The sequence below is a fragment of the Acipenser ruthenus genome, chromosome 4 (genome assembly GCF_902713425.1).
Source record: "Acipenser ruthenus chromosome 4, fAciRut3.2 maternal haplotype, whole genome shotgun sequence".
Lineage (NCBI taxonomy): Eukaryota > Metazoa > Chordata > Actinopteri > Acipenseriformes > Acipenseridae > Acipenser > Acipenser ruthenus.
The window spans coordinates 25808040-25826805 of record NC_081192.1 but is presented as its reverse complement, the minus strand read 5'-3'; the positions used below and the strand labels follow the sequence as shown (position 1 = coordinate 25826805).

At 36.7% G+C, this 18766-nt stretch overlaps 1 protein-coding gene across 7 annotated transcripts in view; it reads left to right on the top strand.

Annotated features, from left to right (window-relative positions):
* The first annotated feature begins 698 nt into the window (after positions 1–698).
* The window catches only part of LOC117399457 (uncharacterized protein C8orf34 homolog), a 142718-nt gene continuing 124650 nt past the window's right edge, over positions 699–18766 (top strand). For 2 of the 7 annotated variants that reach the window (XM_059022235.1, XM_059022234.1), the window contains exon 1: positions 702–1165. In XM_059022235.1, the coding sequence (XP_058878218.1) occupies positions 1097–1165 (69 nt within the window). In that variant the 5' untranslated portion in view covers positions 702–1096. Of the gene's footprint in view, positions 1166–18766 lie in introns of all 7 variants that reach the window. The other 5 variants (XM_059022237.1, XM_033998620.3, XM_059022238.1 and 2 more) reach the window with 4 other exon arrangements.

Here is an 18766-nt window from a genome sequence, read left to right as displayed (position 1 = left end):
CATCAAAACAATTAGCATGCAAGTTTTATAAAACCCTGCAAATATCAATTCACTATCTCAGATGATTTCTGAGATATAAGGCTTTGACACTGTGGTAGGAAGGGGTTCATTTTGCATGTGTGATACCCATAATTGACATTGACCTAGAGAATATGAGAATGTAGTTGCTAGCTAAACTGTTTTTATTAGCAGTCGGTGGCGGCTGATTTGGTCATTCATACAAGCTTCCTCATAGCGATGCTTAATTACTCCACAAGCATGGCATGGTTTAAAAATGTCCAATCCTGCTCACTTGCCTGAATAAATATGAAGTTGGTTAAATAACAGAAAATATGGAACTACAGTACGATTTATCTGTAAACGTTTTACCAATACTGGGTTAAAAGACTAATAATTCTTTCGGCACTAAGTGGATTTACAGAAAGACTACCCATGGATTAAATACTTTCAGTATTTTTATATTGAAAAAGTAATTAAAATGGCATTATGTATAAATATTAGTATACTTCATTAGTTTAATGTCTTCTGTTTTGAGCGGTGATTTCTTTCCAAGACCTGTAATCAGGTCTGAAGTGTTAAGAGTCAAATACAATTTAAAAAATGAGCTAGGTTACTGAAAAAGATATCCACCATTGAAAATCTGAAATGCAGTAAAAATGGAAAAATGAACATGTCCCGTGGATAAGGTTATTTCAGGAGGAAGGGAAAGAGGAGGAGTAGATCAAGAACATCCAACAAGCAAGAGATTTCAACTGTATTAAATAAACATCTGCACTATTGGCTTCAGACGCGACGCTGTCGCCAGGGAAGCAGCTCCGCAACAGCAAAACGGAAAAACCGGGGCTACAGTAACCAAGAGCAGCGCGCAGTGTACAGTTTAAACAATGCCTCCCTCTATGAAACAAACTTGCAGTTCCTGACAGATAGTAAACAGACTCCCGTTGTTGCTGTTTAAAGAGATTCTCTTGTTTGCTGCCTTTTTCTTTCGACATTGTTCTGTTCTTTTTCTTTTCTATTTTAAATCTTATTTATTTGCTCGTTTGCCAGCTGCTCCAAATTTTTGTGAAGTGCATTCAAGAAACCATACTATTTCTTTATGGCGTCGCACCAGCAGTCAAGAATACAATCATACCTGGAAAAGAACAAAATTGGCCCTTTGTTTGAGGTAAGAGTTTTAAAGCAAGTTGTTGTGCTCATGCTAAACGTTAATGCTGTATTTACTTATTGACATGGTCTACGGTACATCATGACGCACAAACACGTTGGTTGTTGAAGTATGTGTGTATTCAAATTATTTATGCAAGGGAAAAAGACGTGAAACAAAATACAAATCTCTCTATATACAGGTTTATGCTTTTGGGTGAATTTGTTTGACGTTTGCTACTGTTTACACAAGTGTTGGTCAATATACTTTTAAAGGTGTCTTGGTGAACACAGGAAAATATGTACCGTACAGTACCAATCCGTATAGATAGTTCATTTTTTAACTGCACAGTTCAAATGCTTCCTCTGTTTTCTTTTTTAACGGTATAAAAGACATTTATAAAATACCATTACAGATACAAGAAACACTTTATGTAAATCCCTTTAAGTGTTTTAATACAAAGGATCGAAGCACAGCCTCTGTAACGTGATAGGAGAGCCACTAAATAACGCAAGTTTCATTATTCTTCAATAATACGACGCAGAGCGTGTTGCACACACACTATGCAATGTCGATTAAATGAAATTTCAGTGTAATTTATGTGGATTTATTTGAATTGTATGCTTGAGCTTAGATTTACTGGTAATTGTTGTATTAGTATTAAATAGAAACAGGCTATACAGTGTTTTATTATTTAAAACGAATTACATATATACAATAATTTAAAACATTTCCCCAATATTTCAGTTTAAAACACAAGCAGCAACAAACCTTTTTTTCAGCCAGTTTGTAAATACTGTATAGCATATATGGTAATACCCCCGTAACAATAAATGGTCATTAGATGTTTCCCACAACCTGTCTAGAATCTGTCCAATAAATGTCTGCTCCCATTTCTCCAAGCTGGATATTGTACTTGATTAGCCTAAGTGTGTCACTCTTCAGTTGATCATAAAGGTAAGACCCTGACAGTAAACCATTAAGATGACAGGTGCTTTTGTTTAGTTATTATGCCATTATTTTTGTCATTATTTCTGTCCATGTTTTCAATTTAGAGTAACTGAAGGGTAGGAAATTGTATCATACGCTATGGTGAGATTTGCTTTAGGTTATCAAATATTCTTTATGCTGTGTAAACTGTAGTTAGGATTTGTAAACAAACTGGTAAACTAACAAGGTCTTGTTTCTGATGAAGCAGATGAAGTAAACTGCAGGTGAATGTAGTGTAAAAAAAACTGGTATCTTGCAAGCAAATATTTGACAAGATGTGGGACAGCACAGCTTTAAGAGATGCTTGGTAACTTACAGTATTGTAAAAATGCAAAGCTACTGTACAGTTTCACAGATTTTGTTCCACCTGTACCTTAAATTGCTTAATAAACCCATGTACTCCTTAATCAGTGAATTATTTCATGATACATATAAAACCTGGATTCCGGACCTCAAGGAACCACATGTGTGCACCCCTGGCTAAGCTGTGTGTGTTATTTTTATTGTTATATATATTTTTTTAAATATATACATAACTACATAACCCCTTGTTTCTTCTGTAACATTATGCTTGAAATATGAACAAATATTGAAATGTATAAATCCATAGTGAACCTACTGCAAATTAAAATAGGTAAACAAAACATACCATTTATACAGTATACTGTATGCAAATAATCTTATCACTGTATCTGGAAACCACGGCCAACAAAGGTTTTCAGTGTTGTTTTAAATGCCATATTATAGGGTCACAAATTATAGATTAGTTTAAAGTTGCAGTTCAGTGTTCATTGCCCCCCTCCCCCTCCCACTGTTAAAATGGAATTTGCCCTCTGCTTCTGTTTACATCATGGCTGCTGAGTCAGCTCGAGTTAATAAAGTTATCTCACTGGTAAGTTTGGCAGAGATGGGGTTCTTGAAATCTAGGTACAGAATGTGGTCAGGTTACACTGGTTAATTGGCCACTGGTTTAAAAGCAAGGTACTGTAGTTCAGGGTGGAACTTGTGGTGGAGGACAGATGCCTGTGTCCTTGTGTAGCACTGATAAAAGGAGTGTTTGTTTTGCTAAAAATCCTGTATCTACTTTTGTGTGTTAGTTTTTTTTTCTTTTTTAAATCATCTGTTTGCTTGGGTCTGCCCAAAAATGTGCAATCATGCACCCAAACTTAATTTCTGTTTGTTTTTCAGCAGTCTTGTTATCCAAGTACGCCTAAACCCACTACTACTAATAATACTGCTAAAACATCCTGGGCAGGAATGGTAACTTACAGAATGGACTGATTTTCTTTTGGAATGGGACATTTTATCATCAATAAGACACTTCAAGTTGTGCGTTGCTGTTAAAGTACTGCACAACTAGGTGGTTGCAAGACACTGCTTTGCTTTGTGCCTACCAACTCACCTAGCTTCTTTCTTGAATAATCCTTGTTCTATGATTTTTTTTAGTGTTAAATTCACATTATTGCCTATTTTGAGATTTGTTTCCCTACAGATTGTTTTTCTCAATAGACATTGAATGATGATATTTAATGAATTAATATGTAATTTTTTTGTCTTGCGCTTATGTTTTGACATTAAAATAATGCTTTCCCTTTATGGGATATATTGCTTTGATTTTAGCAAGTAGTCTCGTCTGGTGTATAAATATCTGTAATGTTTTTAGTTGAATGTGAATTTTCAAGACATCCCTATTAAACCACTACTTGCTTAGGTGCAGTAATTAAATATATATATATATATATATATATATATATATATATATATATATATATATATATAAGAAATAAAGTAATCAACATCCCTTGTTGAAACCAACAGCCCTTTGAGAAGATATTGCAGTCTGATTTATTTCTCATCTCAAAAGTATTTTTACAGTAAAAAAAAAAGCAAAAAAAAGCTGAATTATGGACTTTCTGTAGTCTTAGACTGGAGTAAAACATATGCAAAGCTCTATATTTTAAATCTAATTAAAATGTAAATTATATTTGGTCATGTATTTTTTTTTTTTTTTTGTCCGTCACACAGTTAACAGAAATTTGAAAGAGAGTATCGGAATTAGCTTTGCACCATTGAGTTGTTTCATTTCGGTTCGTTTTTCTGTCTTGCAGTGTTTATTGAAAAGTACAACTTCTATTACAATAAGTTTCTGAAAACTCTAAACTACTGTGTTATTCCTAGTAAATTTATTGAGCTGCCATGACTTTTTTCATTGCTGGTAACATAGTAGAACTCTTTAAAACATATAATTACAGTTGAAAGAATCTCTTTGTTTGTGACCAAAAGGAACTGCTGGTAGCAGGCAGGCAGTAAACAGAGTTTGGTGACAGTGCTCAATAAAGCTTGGAGCAGACACATGGGCAATAAAATCCCAGGAAAGAAGTCTGAAAGCAATCCTGTTATGTCACTTTTGTATATCCTGAAAGGTGGTGACTCACCAGCTGCCAGTGCATCAGTTCTCACTGTAATTATAGGCAAGATGTATGATATTGGCTGTTTATGAAAACATGAATGCTAAACAGTGAGGAAGTGAAGAAGAAAGTACAGCTGATAACTTCAGTGCCTCGGACAGTGACAAGGATACAGGGTTTTTGTTTGTAAAACTGTTCATTTTCCAAAGCAGCATGGTTCAACCCACTCTTAAACACTCTGCATGATGTAACTCATTTTGAAATTGCAAGGCAATCTTTTTTTTTTTTTAAGAATTAGCAAGGTGTTACTTTTTTTTGCACTATGCTTTCATTTTATTGTTTTAGATAATCATCCATCATCAATGGCACCAAGCCTACTCTTCTGTTTTGTGTACAATACAGTTTACAACAGAGCTGTCACTTCTTATAGATCTATAAACCAAATGAGGCACAGACTTCAATGGAATCTCCTCCTTACAGAATGTAGTAGTAGGTTTATCCTGTGCTCTTATATAGTTGCCTATTGTGGTCATGTGACGTGTGTACAATTTAAAGATCAAACGCTTTGAGGCATTGGCTTCTTAGCCTTTTAATTGTTCTTATTTAACTATTACAAAACAGTTTAGGGTTATTCCCTTCACTTGCTGAATTTGAACAGATTTTGTTGACATGAACATTCAACTGTTTTCACTATAATGCACACTAAATAAACCTCTTAACATTTTATTGTAAAAGTCCTTGATTTAAAATTTTAAATACATACTGCACCTTTGGAAAGCCTCATTGAATGTTGCTGTTGAACAGGAAAATAACACAGGTGCTAGATTTTTGATTATGGACTGTTCAGGGTCATTCAGCCAATCAGAGCACATGTTTTGCCTTCGGCATTCCATGACACATCACAGATAAATCCTGTTCATGACATCAACTGTGCCACTTTCAGTTTTTAGCGTACAGTATTCTCCATATCAAAACGTTACCTGCTTTAAAAAATAACACCTGGGGCACCTCTCGGAATTCTATACAACTGCAGTCCATTCCAAACGGTGACATCACAATCGGCTGTGCATGTTGCCTTGTGACTTACAAAGCACCTGGGTCATGGCGATATTAGAGTGCAACACACAACCTGTCGTGCCTTATTGCTTACTTAATGGTATTCTGTTCAGCAACCCTTTCCCTCTTTTCAATGAATTTGACAATGGATGAAATATAGGTTGGCAATGATTAGAAAAAAAAATCTAGCTGATTTTTTAACTTGTATATTAATAATAAGACAGTATATCATTGATTTATAGCATTTAACCACATACACAGGCATTCGCTGTCCTATAACCCTATATTGAATTCCCCTCTCATTCAGCAGACCTACCCCCTTGCATGTTACAAAAGGTCTAGAAGCATCTCGGTACACAAATAATATTATACTATTCTAAAATTGACCTCGCTCTGGTGGAACGAATAACATTAGAAAACAACTTAGCAGTGCCTCCAGTGTATAGTCATGACTTGCTTAAACCGTTTGGAGGTCTAATAAGTTAAATCCTTTATGATCTTTATGTTTTCCATTCCTTGAAAACTGAACCATTTAACCTGTTCATCCAGATGATATATCTATTTGATTCCCTGTCCGGATTTTTTAATGTTCAGAAAACGCAAGGGGTGTAAATCCAGCCTGATTGTTTTTAAGCACCCTGTAAAACTTGCTGCTTTATTTTGAACTAACAGCTGTGACAGCAACTGACCCAGTAATCACTAATGCAAGTCACCATTTAACATCACTGTTTTACCCCTATAAATCTTTATGAACCACAGCGTGGTTGGCTCACAGTGTGGCTACAATGAATTGTCAAAAAAGGGACAGAAATCTTTAAGCAATTTTCCTCAAATTTTAAATAGCCTGCAACTCGGATTGCCTATGTTTGAAAAATAAAGGTGTGTATGGCCATTTACATCTGTTTTAATTTTATAACCAAAAAAACAGAAGGATCATGTACAGATTTACTAGTTTTTACTATGCTGTAACACTAGCAGGTCTCCCAAAAATGCTGTAGTGTGGGGATTTGAATAAGGCCCTGTACAGATTCTAAAAAGAATGCCATACAGAACCCTTTTCTCTATAACAATCCATGTTTTTGTTGAAGGGGAGCTTGTCTGAGTTTGTCAACCTGCCACCGCACCTACTACTGCTGTTATCTCATACACCATTTTAGCTGGCAACTTTTCAGTGTTGTTTCACCTGACTTACCTGGTAGAAGCACAGCCGCATGGTGCGGAGGGTGAGTCATACAGCGCAGGTTCATCTGATTCACCTGGTAGAAGCACAGCTGCATGGTGCGGAGGGTGAGTCATACAGCGCAGGTTCATCTGATTCACCTGGTAGAAGCACAGCCGCATGGTGCGGAGGGTGAGTCATACAGCGCAGGTTCATCTGATTCACCTGGTAGAAGCACAGCTGCATGGTGCGGAGGGTGAGTCATACAGCGCAGGTTCACCTGACTCACCTGGTAGAACACAGCTGCATGGTGCGCAGGGTGAGTCATACAGCGCAGGTTTACATTCTGGCTGTGAGAAGTACTCCAGTCAAATCGTAGGGTGCCAAAATAAAATTTTAAGTCAACACAAACATTTTTTTTATTCCCTGTCTGTTGTATATTCTTTAGCAGCCACATCTATTCCAGATATTGTTTACCATCAGAAGTTTGACGATAATTTAATTGCACAGCAACTTTCCTAGTTAGATGATTCTGATATCTCTTTAGCCAAAAAAGCAGGCACTGTAATTGCAGACATTACCAAAAAGTTTGCCTGGAGCCCTGGTAGTGTTATTATTATTATGTTGTTTTAGAAATACTCCAGCACGGTGGTCTTTTGTCTAGCTGCTTGTCAAATCTGCCCACCATCAACTGCAAGATAGTACAGAGAGGCTCGTAATTTAAAAGGAATCCTGTGGAAAAGATATGATTAAATCAGTATGAACTTACCAGTAAGATTCGGGGACTGTAATTAGTAATGGTCTTTTATTTTATGGTCTGCTTCGGAAAATGTTATCACTGAGGGACCTTCTGTTTGAGCATATAAGCTATAAAAGTTGTCAAGAAAAATAAATTGGGAATTAAAAAAGACATGTGTAATCGCACATAAAATGGTATCTTATTATTATTATTATTCTTAACAGACGCCCTTATCCAGGGCGACTTACAATTGTTTGTTATTCCCTCCCCGCTGTATTCCAGTGTTTTTTTTTGTGTGCACTGGTCTGTTCTCATTGGTTGTTATATGTGCGTCCTCACTGGTTGTAGTCGGTCTGTGCCCATTGGTCCTGGTGTGCGACTGAGGGCCAATGGGATGTGTCTGGAGCTTGGTAATCTATTTGCATAAGGGGGTGAGCTAAGCCTATAAGAAGTTGTTGTGCTGGTTGCCATAGTGTGAGAACACAAAAGAACAAAAGAACAAGTACTAAACATAAGCGCATAATAAAAGGCTCACAAATATTTATGGCTTTACAGTATACTGCAGACGTGAGCCAGCCGGCTGTATCATGTGCAGTGTGAGATGTACCTGCAGCTTTTGTAAAGTGGTCAGGAGAATTCGTCATTTCCCTGTCTCACCGGAGCTGCAACAAAATACAAAGCAAGATTTTCTTGGGAGGTATGGGTTTCCTGGTGTCCTGGGAGCCATCGATTGCACACATGTGCAGCTATGCGCACCAACACAGAATAGGCACCTTTACAAAAATCATAAGGGGACCTATTCTATCAACGTGCAAGAAGTGTGTGATGCCAACAACTACATCACAAATGTGTATGCAAACCATCCTAGCTCAGCTCATGACTCGTTTATCCTTGCTAATCCGCAAGTGGCAGCTGCGTTGCAGCGGGATGACAGTCTGAGAGGCTGGTTGATAGGGGACAATGGGTATCCACTGAAGCGGTGGCTACTGACACTGCTGCTCAACCCCACAACCCCTGCCGAACAGAGGTATAACCATACCTTTAAATGTGCTCGTTCTGAAATTGAGCGAATATTTGGAATCTTCAAAATGTGATTCCTATGTTTGGATTTCTCTGGGGGAACACTACAGTACACTCCTCAGAAGGTTAGCAATATCATCCTGGCTGGTTGTGTTTTACATAACATAGCTCACCATAATGGATGTGATGTTGAACTTACAGAGGTAAGATTACAGGGTTTGAGGGAAGCAGATGCTGAACTTGAAGCCCCAGTGGTGGAGGTTGCAGATGCTGCAAGTGCCAGGCAGGTCAGACAAAGCCTTAAACGTAACTTTTTTTATTTTATTTCATAGCCTTGCTTGAGAGGCTTGGTCATCCTCTTCACTTGGGCTGCTGGAGATTTTTAATTTCTTTGTGCTTTTGTCGCCTACATTCTTCCTTTTTTTTTGGTATCAAAATGTCTTCCGTTCACTATCGCAGATGAACAGGTGCTCTTAAAGGGAATGTTGAATCCTCAATGGTTGTAACCTTACTCCCCCCACTGTGCTTCGATTGGCTGGGCGCATGATTCGCTATTTGATGTGCGTTAGCCCACGCATGAGACCCGACTTCTAAATCACGTTTTCGTGCGCTATCACGATGGTTAGCTAACGCTGTCATTTTTGCCTGAATGGAAGCGGCTGTGCACAGATTTGCTAAATAGGGGTCTATATACCTAGAATAATTTGACACACTTTAGCATTTTATAAACCTTCTGGGAAACCTTTACAAATATACTGTTTAAGAACACAGTGTCTCAGGATTGTGATCAACTGCCAGAACCCAAACAATATCAAGTAATGCATTCAGTTCAGTTTAATGACCTTCTGAAGCGGTGATGGTTAGACATAATCAACACTGTATTCTTTTACGCAAAAGCAGAAGATTACTTCTGGAAAGTTAAACCTTGTGGCCCACATAGTTCAAATTTGCATTACGTTCAGCATGTTAGTATTCTGCAAGAAAATAGGACATTTCTCAAATGGCTCAGTGCTAAGGAAAAAATAAATAATATAGGAACCAATCCCTGGGCAACAAAGGTCACTATTGACTTGGATCATCCGGTTTATTGTGCCCATCTCCAGTTTTAAATAAACTAAAACAGGATTAAGTATTTATTAAGAGCTTATACTCTAGGCTTTTAAATTTAACTTCAATCCGAAGCGGAGTGACATTTTTTTGTAACCTTTGGGCGTAGGTCAGGCAGCAGGAGCTTGGGCCCCTCCCCTGTTTAAAACCTGGGTTACACCCTTATTCTCTATCTTGCTTTTGTTTTCTCCTCCAACCTCCCTTCCTCCTCCACTACACTGTGCCACCTCTGCAAAGGTCTCCCTCTGCGGGCAAGTGAAGCTCACTTCCAAACTTCTAGACTTGTCTTTGATTCATCCGCTATCCTACTCTTCATCTCCCCTTGGGGGAAGTAACTGTTGCTTCCCAGCCTTGGAGGCCAATCGGTTTGGCCTCACATCTGTGAGGCGACTCTCCATGAGCCAAGGGGAAACCCTGTCCTCTTTCTAAAGACACAAGTACTTATATACTGTTTCAATTTCACTTCCCCTTCAGGGGAGTATCCGTTGCTTCTCAGCCTTGGAAGCCTATCGGTTCGGCCTCGCCTCTGCGATGGTGGCTTTCTGTTCTCTTTTTAAAGTCTCAAGCACTTATCTCCTATTTAAATTCATGCGGTTCTTACTCCACATAGCCCTTGCTCCTATTCCGTGAACCCTCCATGAATGTTTCTAAAGAAAGTCAGATATTGAATTTTAAATGTGTTTCTCTATTTCTGCTGAACTCGTTGCTTTAGAGATTTTCTTTTATTTACTTAAATTCCAAGAGTTTTGAGTGCCTCAAACTTCAGTCAAGCCACGACACTTTCAAGCAAAGAAGTATTGATGCTTCCAAAGAACGGTTTTAAAGTCCTTGCTTCATCTTTTCTCCTTGCTGAACAGACTTTTGCTGAGTTGGTATATATGCAACAACCAAATGGATGAAACCTGACAGGCTCCTAAAGTAAGCAAAAGAGAGATTGGACACTGTCTTGTTAGAATCCTTAATGAAAGAAAAAATAATAATTGTCGTGACAGCTGTAGGGGTTTTATTCTATGCAACTATATGATGCACAGTGTCACAGTATTACTGATTCTTTGACTGTTCATAATCTTTAATCTGTAAAGTATGATTCACCACTGAGATGCAGTATGTATTCTGTTTATACATACAGTATGTTATAAAATGGTTTGTACAAATCAAGCTCTCGGATTTCTTGTTAAACATGACTGTGATGTAAGATTAGTGTCACTGATACAGTTAAGCGAAAGTGCCCGTCGATGAGGGCTCTACTGTATTGACTGTGGCTGGAATTATGCATCCCGAGCTGAAGGCGAGGGTGCTAATGAAAGTCAAGGTCAACTAACGCACGATGGAGCCTTCATCGAGAGGGCACTGTCGCTATTAGAAAACCTTTTTTTCATTATTTTCTTTGAAAAAACACTTTGAAACCTACATTTACAGTACCTTCAACTTGTAATGATTCGTGTGATTGTCTGTAATGAGTGTTAATACGCCTCCCCTGAGAATTCTTACTAAATATATTCTACTAAACAAAAAAATATAAAAATAACTTATTATCAGTTATCCATTTTATAATACACTCCAGTTTGATTACATTTTATTATTCTTATTCAAGATATTGATGTAGTGTACTAAAAGCATTCTTAGCAATGAAATCAAGAAATAAAAAAAGTAAAGAATAATATTCAGTAAGACTTGCAGGAAAGTGGTTGAAGGAGCAAGCGTAGTGTTTCAGTGACAGCATTGTCCCCAAGAGAAAGCGAGTAGACACACCTGTGGTTGAGCTCTGGTGCTGGTGGTAAGTAACCTCTTTGGGACTGTGTGATCAGAGAGAGGGAGAAAACAGAGAGCCTTTTATTATCTGGTAGAACTTAGGGACTTGTTTTGTACTTCAGATTACCTTCAGTGAGCCATCTAACTATAATAACATAGGTTGGCTTAGATTAAGACTTTTCTTATGGCGTATGATTTTGATTGTTAATTTGCAGTATATTGTTAAAAAGGAACACAGAGTGTGTTTGACTAAAATATAATGGTATTACTTCAAGGATTGTGCTGGTTATTAAAAGGTCTGTAGGCGTAGGAAAGTAGGCACATATATACAGCATCGATCGTAAGTCTGAGCCCACAGCCAAAAATCCATTTAACTGCCTTGATTGCAAAGAAATGTTTCTGATTGTATTGATTTCTGATCACTTTAAAATGTCTCCTGAAATAAATGCACAGGTGCAGGAGGAACAGTTGTTAAAAAAAAGATGACCATATAAAGTCCATTTTAGTTTTCAATGAGCTCAACCACATCACCCTGGACATTTTAGGCAGTCTTTCTGTTCCATTTTAAAATCTTCTCTCTTTTTTGTGTAGGGGTAATATTAGCATTTCAAGTGGCAGCTTTTCCATGTAAACCACATTCGTATAACCTCCTATAATGGTTCTATTACTGGCTGAAACACCACACAATTACACAGGGTTAGAAACTCATGCTCGCCCGCTCGCCCATGGCGAATTAAATCTGATGAGGGCTAGTTGATGTCTGTGTCTCAGTAGTCCTCTGGGCGAGTACTTAAAACAAATGTACACATATATTACTCTCATGTTTAGTCTTGCGTTAAAAAAATGCAGGGAAGTCAGTTTTTCTAACGGGGTGTAGCAGTGGTGAATAAGTATTCACAAATAATGCTTAGAAAATAGTCACTCAGAACTGAAACCTCCCTTCATCTCCATTGCAATGCCAACCCCATTTAATGGCATATTACGTTTGTGTTCTCCCTCTGCGAGGGATGCAAAGTTTATCGTTTGAATTTACTGAAACGCCTTGCATCTTCTGAAGTCAGTGTAAAGTCATTTTACAAAAATGTGGAGATGTATACTGGGTCACTGACTGAAGATGTCATTAGCAAAGGGGGCCGATTATACTAACGAGGTCAAACAATAGGTCACTTTTTACTAAACATTCTAAAACAAATAATCAGTTACCATAATGAACATTATCGTAGTATGTTGTTTAAAACATAATAACACGATATGTTTATAATAAAGTTGAGTTCTTATCTACAAACAATAACACGTTTAAAGCTTGGGATACGCTGTCTGTAGCTTGGTGTTGTTTACATTATTGTCAGCATATTTTAAGTGATTGGAAGCTGAAATTACTTCATTCAAACACACTTTTCTTACACAGGCAGTGATTCTGTGAGCGGTCCAGGGCTCAAGCACCAATCTGGGAAAATAAGGTCCAGCATAGTGCAAGTAAATCACCTGTTCTGTCAATATATAGTGTGGATGCTTCACAAGCAGAACTGTTATTGCAGCATTTAAAATATAAAATCCACTTATACAAAGTCTCCTAGCTTTCTTTTTCTTTTGTATTTGTTACGCTCTCATTAGTATCTAAACCTAGTAGACACAGTGTCCGTCAGTTCTGGCAGATTCTACTGTACTTGCTGAAGCAGTTTTCTCCCACTGCTAATTTAAAAAAAATAAAAAATGTCCACCTAACAATTCCATCGAGGGCTACAGTGAAACGTACTGTCTTTAAATTGGAACTTTAGTAAAGATTGCATGTGTACGTCAGTACATTAATTATTGCAGATAGTAATTCATAGCCAGCCAGCATTTTTGTAAATAGCAACATGTGTAATGTACAATAAAATAAGCATTTTACTTGTGTCATCGGTGTCAATTTCAGGCGGAGATTCATGGTCGGCTGAGAGAATGTGTTCCTCGTCATCCCATCTGGTGCTGTCAGTGTCAGTTTCTCAACACACAGTACAGTTAGTCGCTCAGTAACGAGGTGCAAACAGGTGATTGATCGATCTGTATGAGCATTTACGAAGATGCTTTGTTAAAAAAGAAATGTAAATCTAAATTTATAACAGTGTTTATTTTTTTAGCAAAATAAAATCTAAGCCTATTTTTAGGGACCCCAACTGTTGGTGTTGATTCCAACTTAGACACTTCACTTAAGGACTAGTAAGTTTACATCAGGACTACTAAGTTTCAAAAGGTACTAGTCCTTGGAAATCGATATTCTGTGAATAACAAGTCTGACTTCCAGAAGTCTGTCTAGGACGCCTTGATCTTATAATTGTGTGACTTTTGTTTTGTTGTTCCTATTCCAATTTGGTTTCTTTATTATCAGCATTTTTAGATTGTGTTCCTTAGCAATTTTATAATGTTTGTGGTACCGTTAGATGAACCCTGTTGTGGAAATGCATTTTTCTTTAAGTTAGTGTTTATTTATGTTTTCAGACTGCTTGTTGCTCGGGGGTAGTTTCTGACAAGCTTCGGTTTCTGCCTAATAATATTGCATGTCTGAATGCTAAACAGACTTTACAATAGACTGACAATTAATTTAACTTCCACAGAACTCTGGGCCTTTTATCTTTTGAAAAAAAAAAAAATTAATTTCAAGGTGTAAAAAAATTACACTTCAATCTGTGTCACCACGGTTCCTGAATTGATTAAAAAACAATAACGTGTGATGCATGAGACAAATTCACATAATTTAGTCTGATACTGATTGACAGAATAATCACAGGCTAAGAAATAGAGGTAAGACACTAGCAAGAAATGTTCAAAAAGAAATATGAGGCTAAACCCAGAGCATTTTTAAACAGAATATATTAACCATCTAATAGTGTAGACTAAAATTCATCATGGACTATTCTTTTTTTTTTTTTAATTTAGTAATCGCGTTATTTTATTATTTTCTCCCAATTTGGCATATCCAATTATTTTTAGGCTCAGCTCACCGCTACCACCCCTGCGCTGACTCGGGAGCGGCGAAGACGAACACACGCTGATCATAGACTATTTTGATCCCAAGAAATGTCCAAATCCAGTAAAATGTTTTGATTTTTTGAATGACAAAAATCCTAAAAAATTGGATTGGAGTCAATGGACAGTATGGTACAAAGGGACAGAGTCCAGTAGTTGTTCACATTAAGGTTTAGCAAGCGAATCAAACTCTGTTCGATTGCCAAACGGACCGAGACCACTACTTTAGGTGGACTCAGTACAGTTAGTTTTTCAAGTGGACTTTGTTGTTCACACTTGACACCAAACATATCTCTAAACAGATCCAGTGTGGACACAGCCTTAGAAAAGAATTACAAAATATTGTGGCAGATACACTTTGTATACTTTTGTAATCTTTTTAATTCGTATACAGTGTTGTAAACAAGGCTGCCACCTTTAAGCATGTAAACGCCTCTGCTTAGTTTACTGCTAGTAAACGTTTATAAAATCCAGAAACATTAAATAGGGCTTGAATTTATGGTTTTTTATTGTTTGTTTAGTTCAGTTTTTTTTTTATTATTATTTGGCAAAATCGGTTATTTTCAGTTAATAAAAATAAACACCACTCAAACACATCCATTTTCAGTTTCTATAATAAATTACCTGTACGTTTCACTAATACAGCTATGGCCATAAGTTTTGCATCATCTAGAATTTTAGGATTGAGACATAATAAAAAAATAATAATATATGAACATAATTTTGATCTTTTATTTAACATCATGTAATCAAAGAAACTTCAAAACAATATCGCAAGTGTCTACCGGAAGCCATAATAGTAGTAAAGTATTTCATGTTAGATTTCCAAATGTCACATTTTCAATTTTTGTCAGTTTTTCGTTAAGTATATGGAAAACTACAAAGTGGTATGTAATTCAGTGTATTAAAGGGTACATAAGGACCTTTTTATTTTATTGTGTTACATGTTCCCATGTGTTGCTACAACTGTTTACATAAGGTGTGTGTATTGTTTTAATTATTATTATTATTTTTTTTACATTTTGACCACTTTTTTAAACTTTTAAATTGCATTCCCTGCCTCAAGATGGCTTCCCATGTACCCGCATGGACCTCGCAGAACTACATTTCCTATCATCCTTCTGCTCACTGGTAAATCTGTCTCAGTTACTTATGTGAGCAGGAGGATGATGGAAAATGGAGTTCTGAGAGGTCCATGCGGGTACATGGGAAGTCATCTGGAGGCAGGGAATACAATTGAAAAGTTTAAAAAAGTGGTCAAAATGTAAAAAAAAAAAAAATTTAAACAATACACACACCTTACGTAAACAGTTGTAGCAACACATGGGAACATGTAACACAATAAAATAAAAAGGTCCTTATGTACCCTTTAATGTAACATAATTACCAGTTTTCATTCCACTTTATGAAGCAAAATTAGCTCATTCTATAGGATGATGCAAAACTTTTGGCCATAGCTGTGTACTAATAAATATTTAAAAAAAGGAAATATCAATTGCATACGGTTCGAGTTGTTATCAAAAAAGACTTAAGAGTACAGCTTCACAAGTCAAAGCAGATCTGGAACTGCAACTAGGAAAAGCCCCAATTACAGATCGGTACTGATAGATACCTATGTATATATGGTTTGAAGTGACTAGAGGCTTGTGACATGGGAAGTGCATCAATTTAACTGCATCATCTAGAAAAGTAAGTGTTACCCATGATGGCTATTCAGAAATAGTTTTTCTCTTTATAGAGACTGTGGTCACTTTCTGATAAAGTGTTGTTGTAGTTACAAATGTAGAAATTCAATTTTAGCATGTTATTCAATACTGTACCTTGTTTTCAACAGAGGCCCAATTGATCATTCCATCTTGGAATGAAGGTGTCTTGCATTTGGGTGGTCACACAGCACAGCAGGTCTGTCCTGGAGCTATTCATTTTGCCCCAGTAGTTGTAAAAAAAAATAATAAATACATTGTCTGTGGCTTTATCGAAGAACCACATAGGAGTGGCCGTTAGTTAGCTTTATAACATGCCAGTTGCTTCTTGGCATAGCTAATTGGAGATTTATTGTAATTGACTCTGTGATTAATAGACTGTGAGATAAGCCCATGTGTGTCAAATGCAGTCACATGATTACTTTGGACAGAAACTAAACCACTGATGGAATGAATCACGAGAGACTCGTTGAGTTAAAATTGTCGTTTATTAAAAAATTGGTGTCTATTTTTAATCTATCATTTTTCAGGAATGTATCTCCCTTATACATTTCCCCATTCATCATCTCAGAATCTCTTCTAGTTCTGTGTGCCCTTCATGCCTTGCATATTCAAGATCTGGATGCTTTCCAACACTGAGGCACTGACTTACTGGCAGAGACACAGGATCAGTGGCTTTAATTAAAAACAAAACAGTGCACATAGATACAGAGGGTCTTCTTAATCCTGTAATAAGCACACAGTAAGTGAAACGTTATAGTCAAATGCAATGTGCCACACCATCTTTTACATTTCACAACATCAAGCTTTCTGCAAATATACATTTATTACATCCCCAAGTTCATTCTTTTTGATTCTTTAGTTTGATTGGAGAAATATTTTATTTGTATCTGCAGCGTTCATACAGTGTGTGACGAAACAGCACACCGGTGTCCTTTCAGGCTTTTGTTTAATAAGAACAAATATGCTTCCAGTAAAATTGGCTGATTTTTAATTCATCCTTTCCTTTTCTTCAATGGTGACCGTGGTTAATGGAGCTCCTTTTTAAGTCTCTTAAACAATATTTGAGTTTTCTTCCAAGTTTATTTAATCATTAAAGGTGTTTGTGGATGTTACTAGCAGCTGGCAGTTCCAGTCGTTATTCGTTGCTCTTCATTTCTATGACAGGCTAGACAAAACTCAGAACAAAGAAAAGCCCTTTTCCTTGAAACCTTGACTTGTTGTTTTTTCTTTTTTTTTTTCGAACTTACAAACATATCTGATTACTACAATAACCAAACTGAGCTTCAGCTTTGGAATTCTAAGGAGTTAACAGAAAAGACAGTGAGGCCAGCTCATCTTCAGCTCATTTCTTTATCACAAATTGCAGGAGATGAAGTTTTAATTATAAAAGATATTTGACCCTTCACCTACTTTTATGTTCCTAACATGTTTTGGTGGATAATGTTATATGTTGGTGTATGGATAAAACATAAAAAAAACTTAGAAGGAGAAAAAGATAGCACCAAGATGGTTTTTCAGTGCTAACTATTTAAAAAAAGGTGATTTGGGTATATATTTGTTGACCCTCACAACACAAAACACACATCATAAACAAAGTTTATAATCAATAAATAAAACTTCAGATAATGCTCAGTAGCATGTTAACAATATTACAGAGTATCTTACCTAAAATAGGCTTCTTTACCTGCTCAGTACTTTGTCTAGTAATATTTGCAAATTAAAATTAAGAAGGATCATATTATTTATTTATTTATTTATTTATTTATTTATGTGCTATATGCCTTGCGCTGCATCAAAAGTTCCCCTTGAAATATACATTTTCATAAGATTATGTTTGAAATTAGTAAATGCAGCTTTGTTCTTGATGAAAAGCAAAACACAAATTAAAACATAACTGGGCAGTTTTGATTCAACAGAAAATAAAAAAAGCTTATTTTAAACTATCGCTGATAGTTCAGTAATTTGAAACAGCTTCAAGAAGAATGCACGGTCTAGCAAATTTGAGATGAGAGGTGTTTAAAATGCAAACAAATATGCATGCTCCTTATTCCTGATCAATCAATGTCTGAAGTGATTTTAGTTGCAGACTTATTGTTTTATTCTCCTGGATTGCTGTGTGCAGCAGGTGTTTGCTGTCTTCAATAAGGCAATTATTTAGCACAACACATTGGGCTTTTAGGAGTGCATCTAGTTTTTTTCGGCTGATCGTAAATTAGGAGCAAACTAAACTGACAGATAGCAGAGAACAGTTTCATATCTGATTCTGCAGTGTCAGCAGATCAAAATAATTTTAATATGTGACTTGTCAACTAAAGGGCTCTGTCACTTTAATTGTATTGTATGTAATGCCTGCAGTATGTTATTGTCACAAACGATTTCACACAGGGAATTACGTCTCTTTTATTCTCTGACCCACCATCCTTGCTGTATTCTTGAAAAATATGCCAACTGTCCCATCCGCTAAGCAACCCAGGCACTGGGAAGCATGCACTGCTCAAAGCACAGTTAAACACTCCAGCTGAGCTGCTGCTTTGGCAGCACTGCAAACAACGTGGAATGCTGCCCTAATGTTCCTGAACCGATGAGCTTCTAAATGTACCATGAGCAAATGGGTGTACATGAAAGAAACCATTTGAAGTTGGTGGTTAAAAAATCATAAAAATAACTTTACATAGGTGG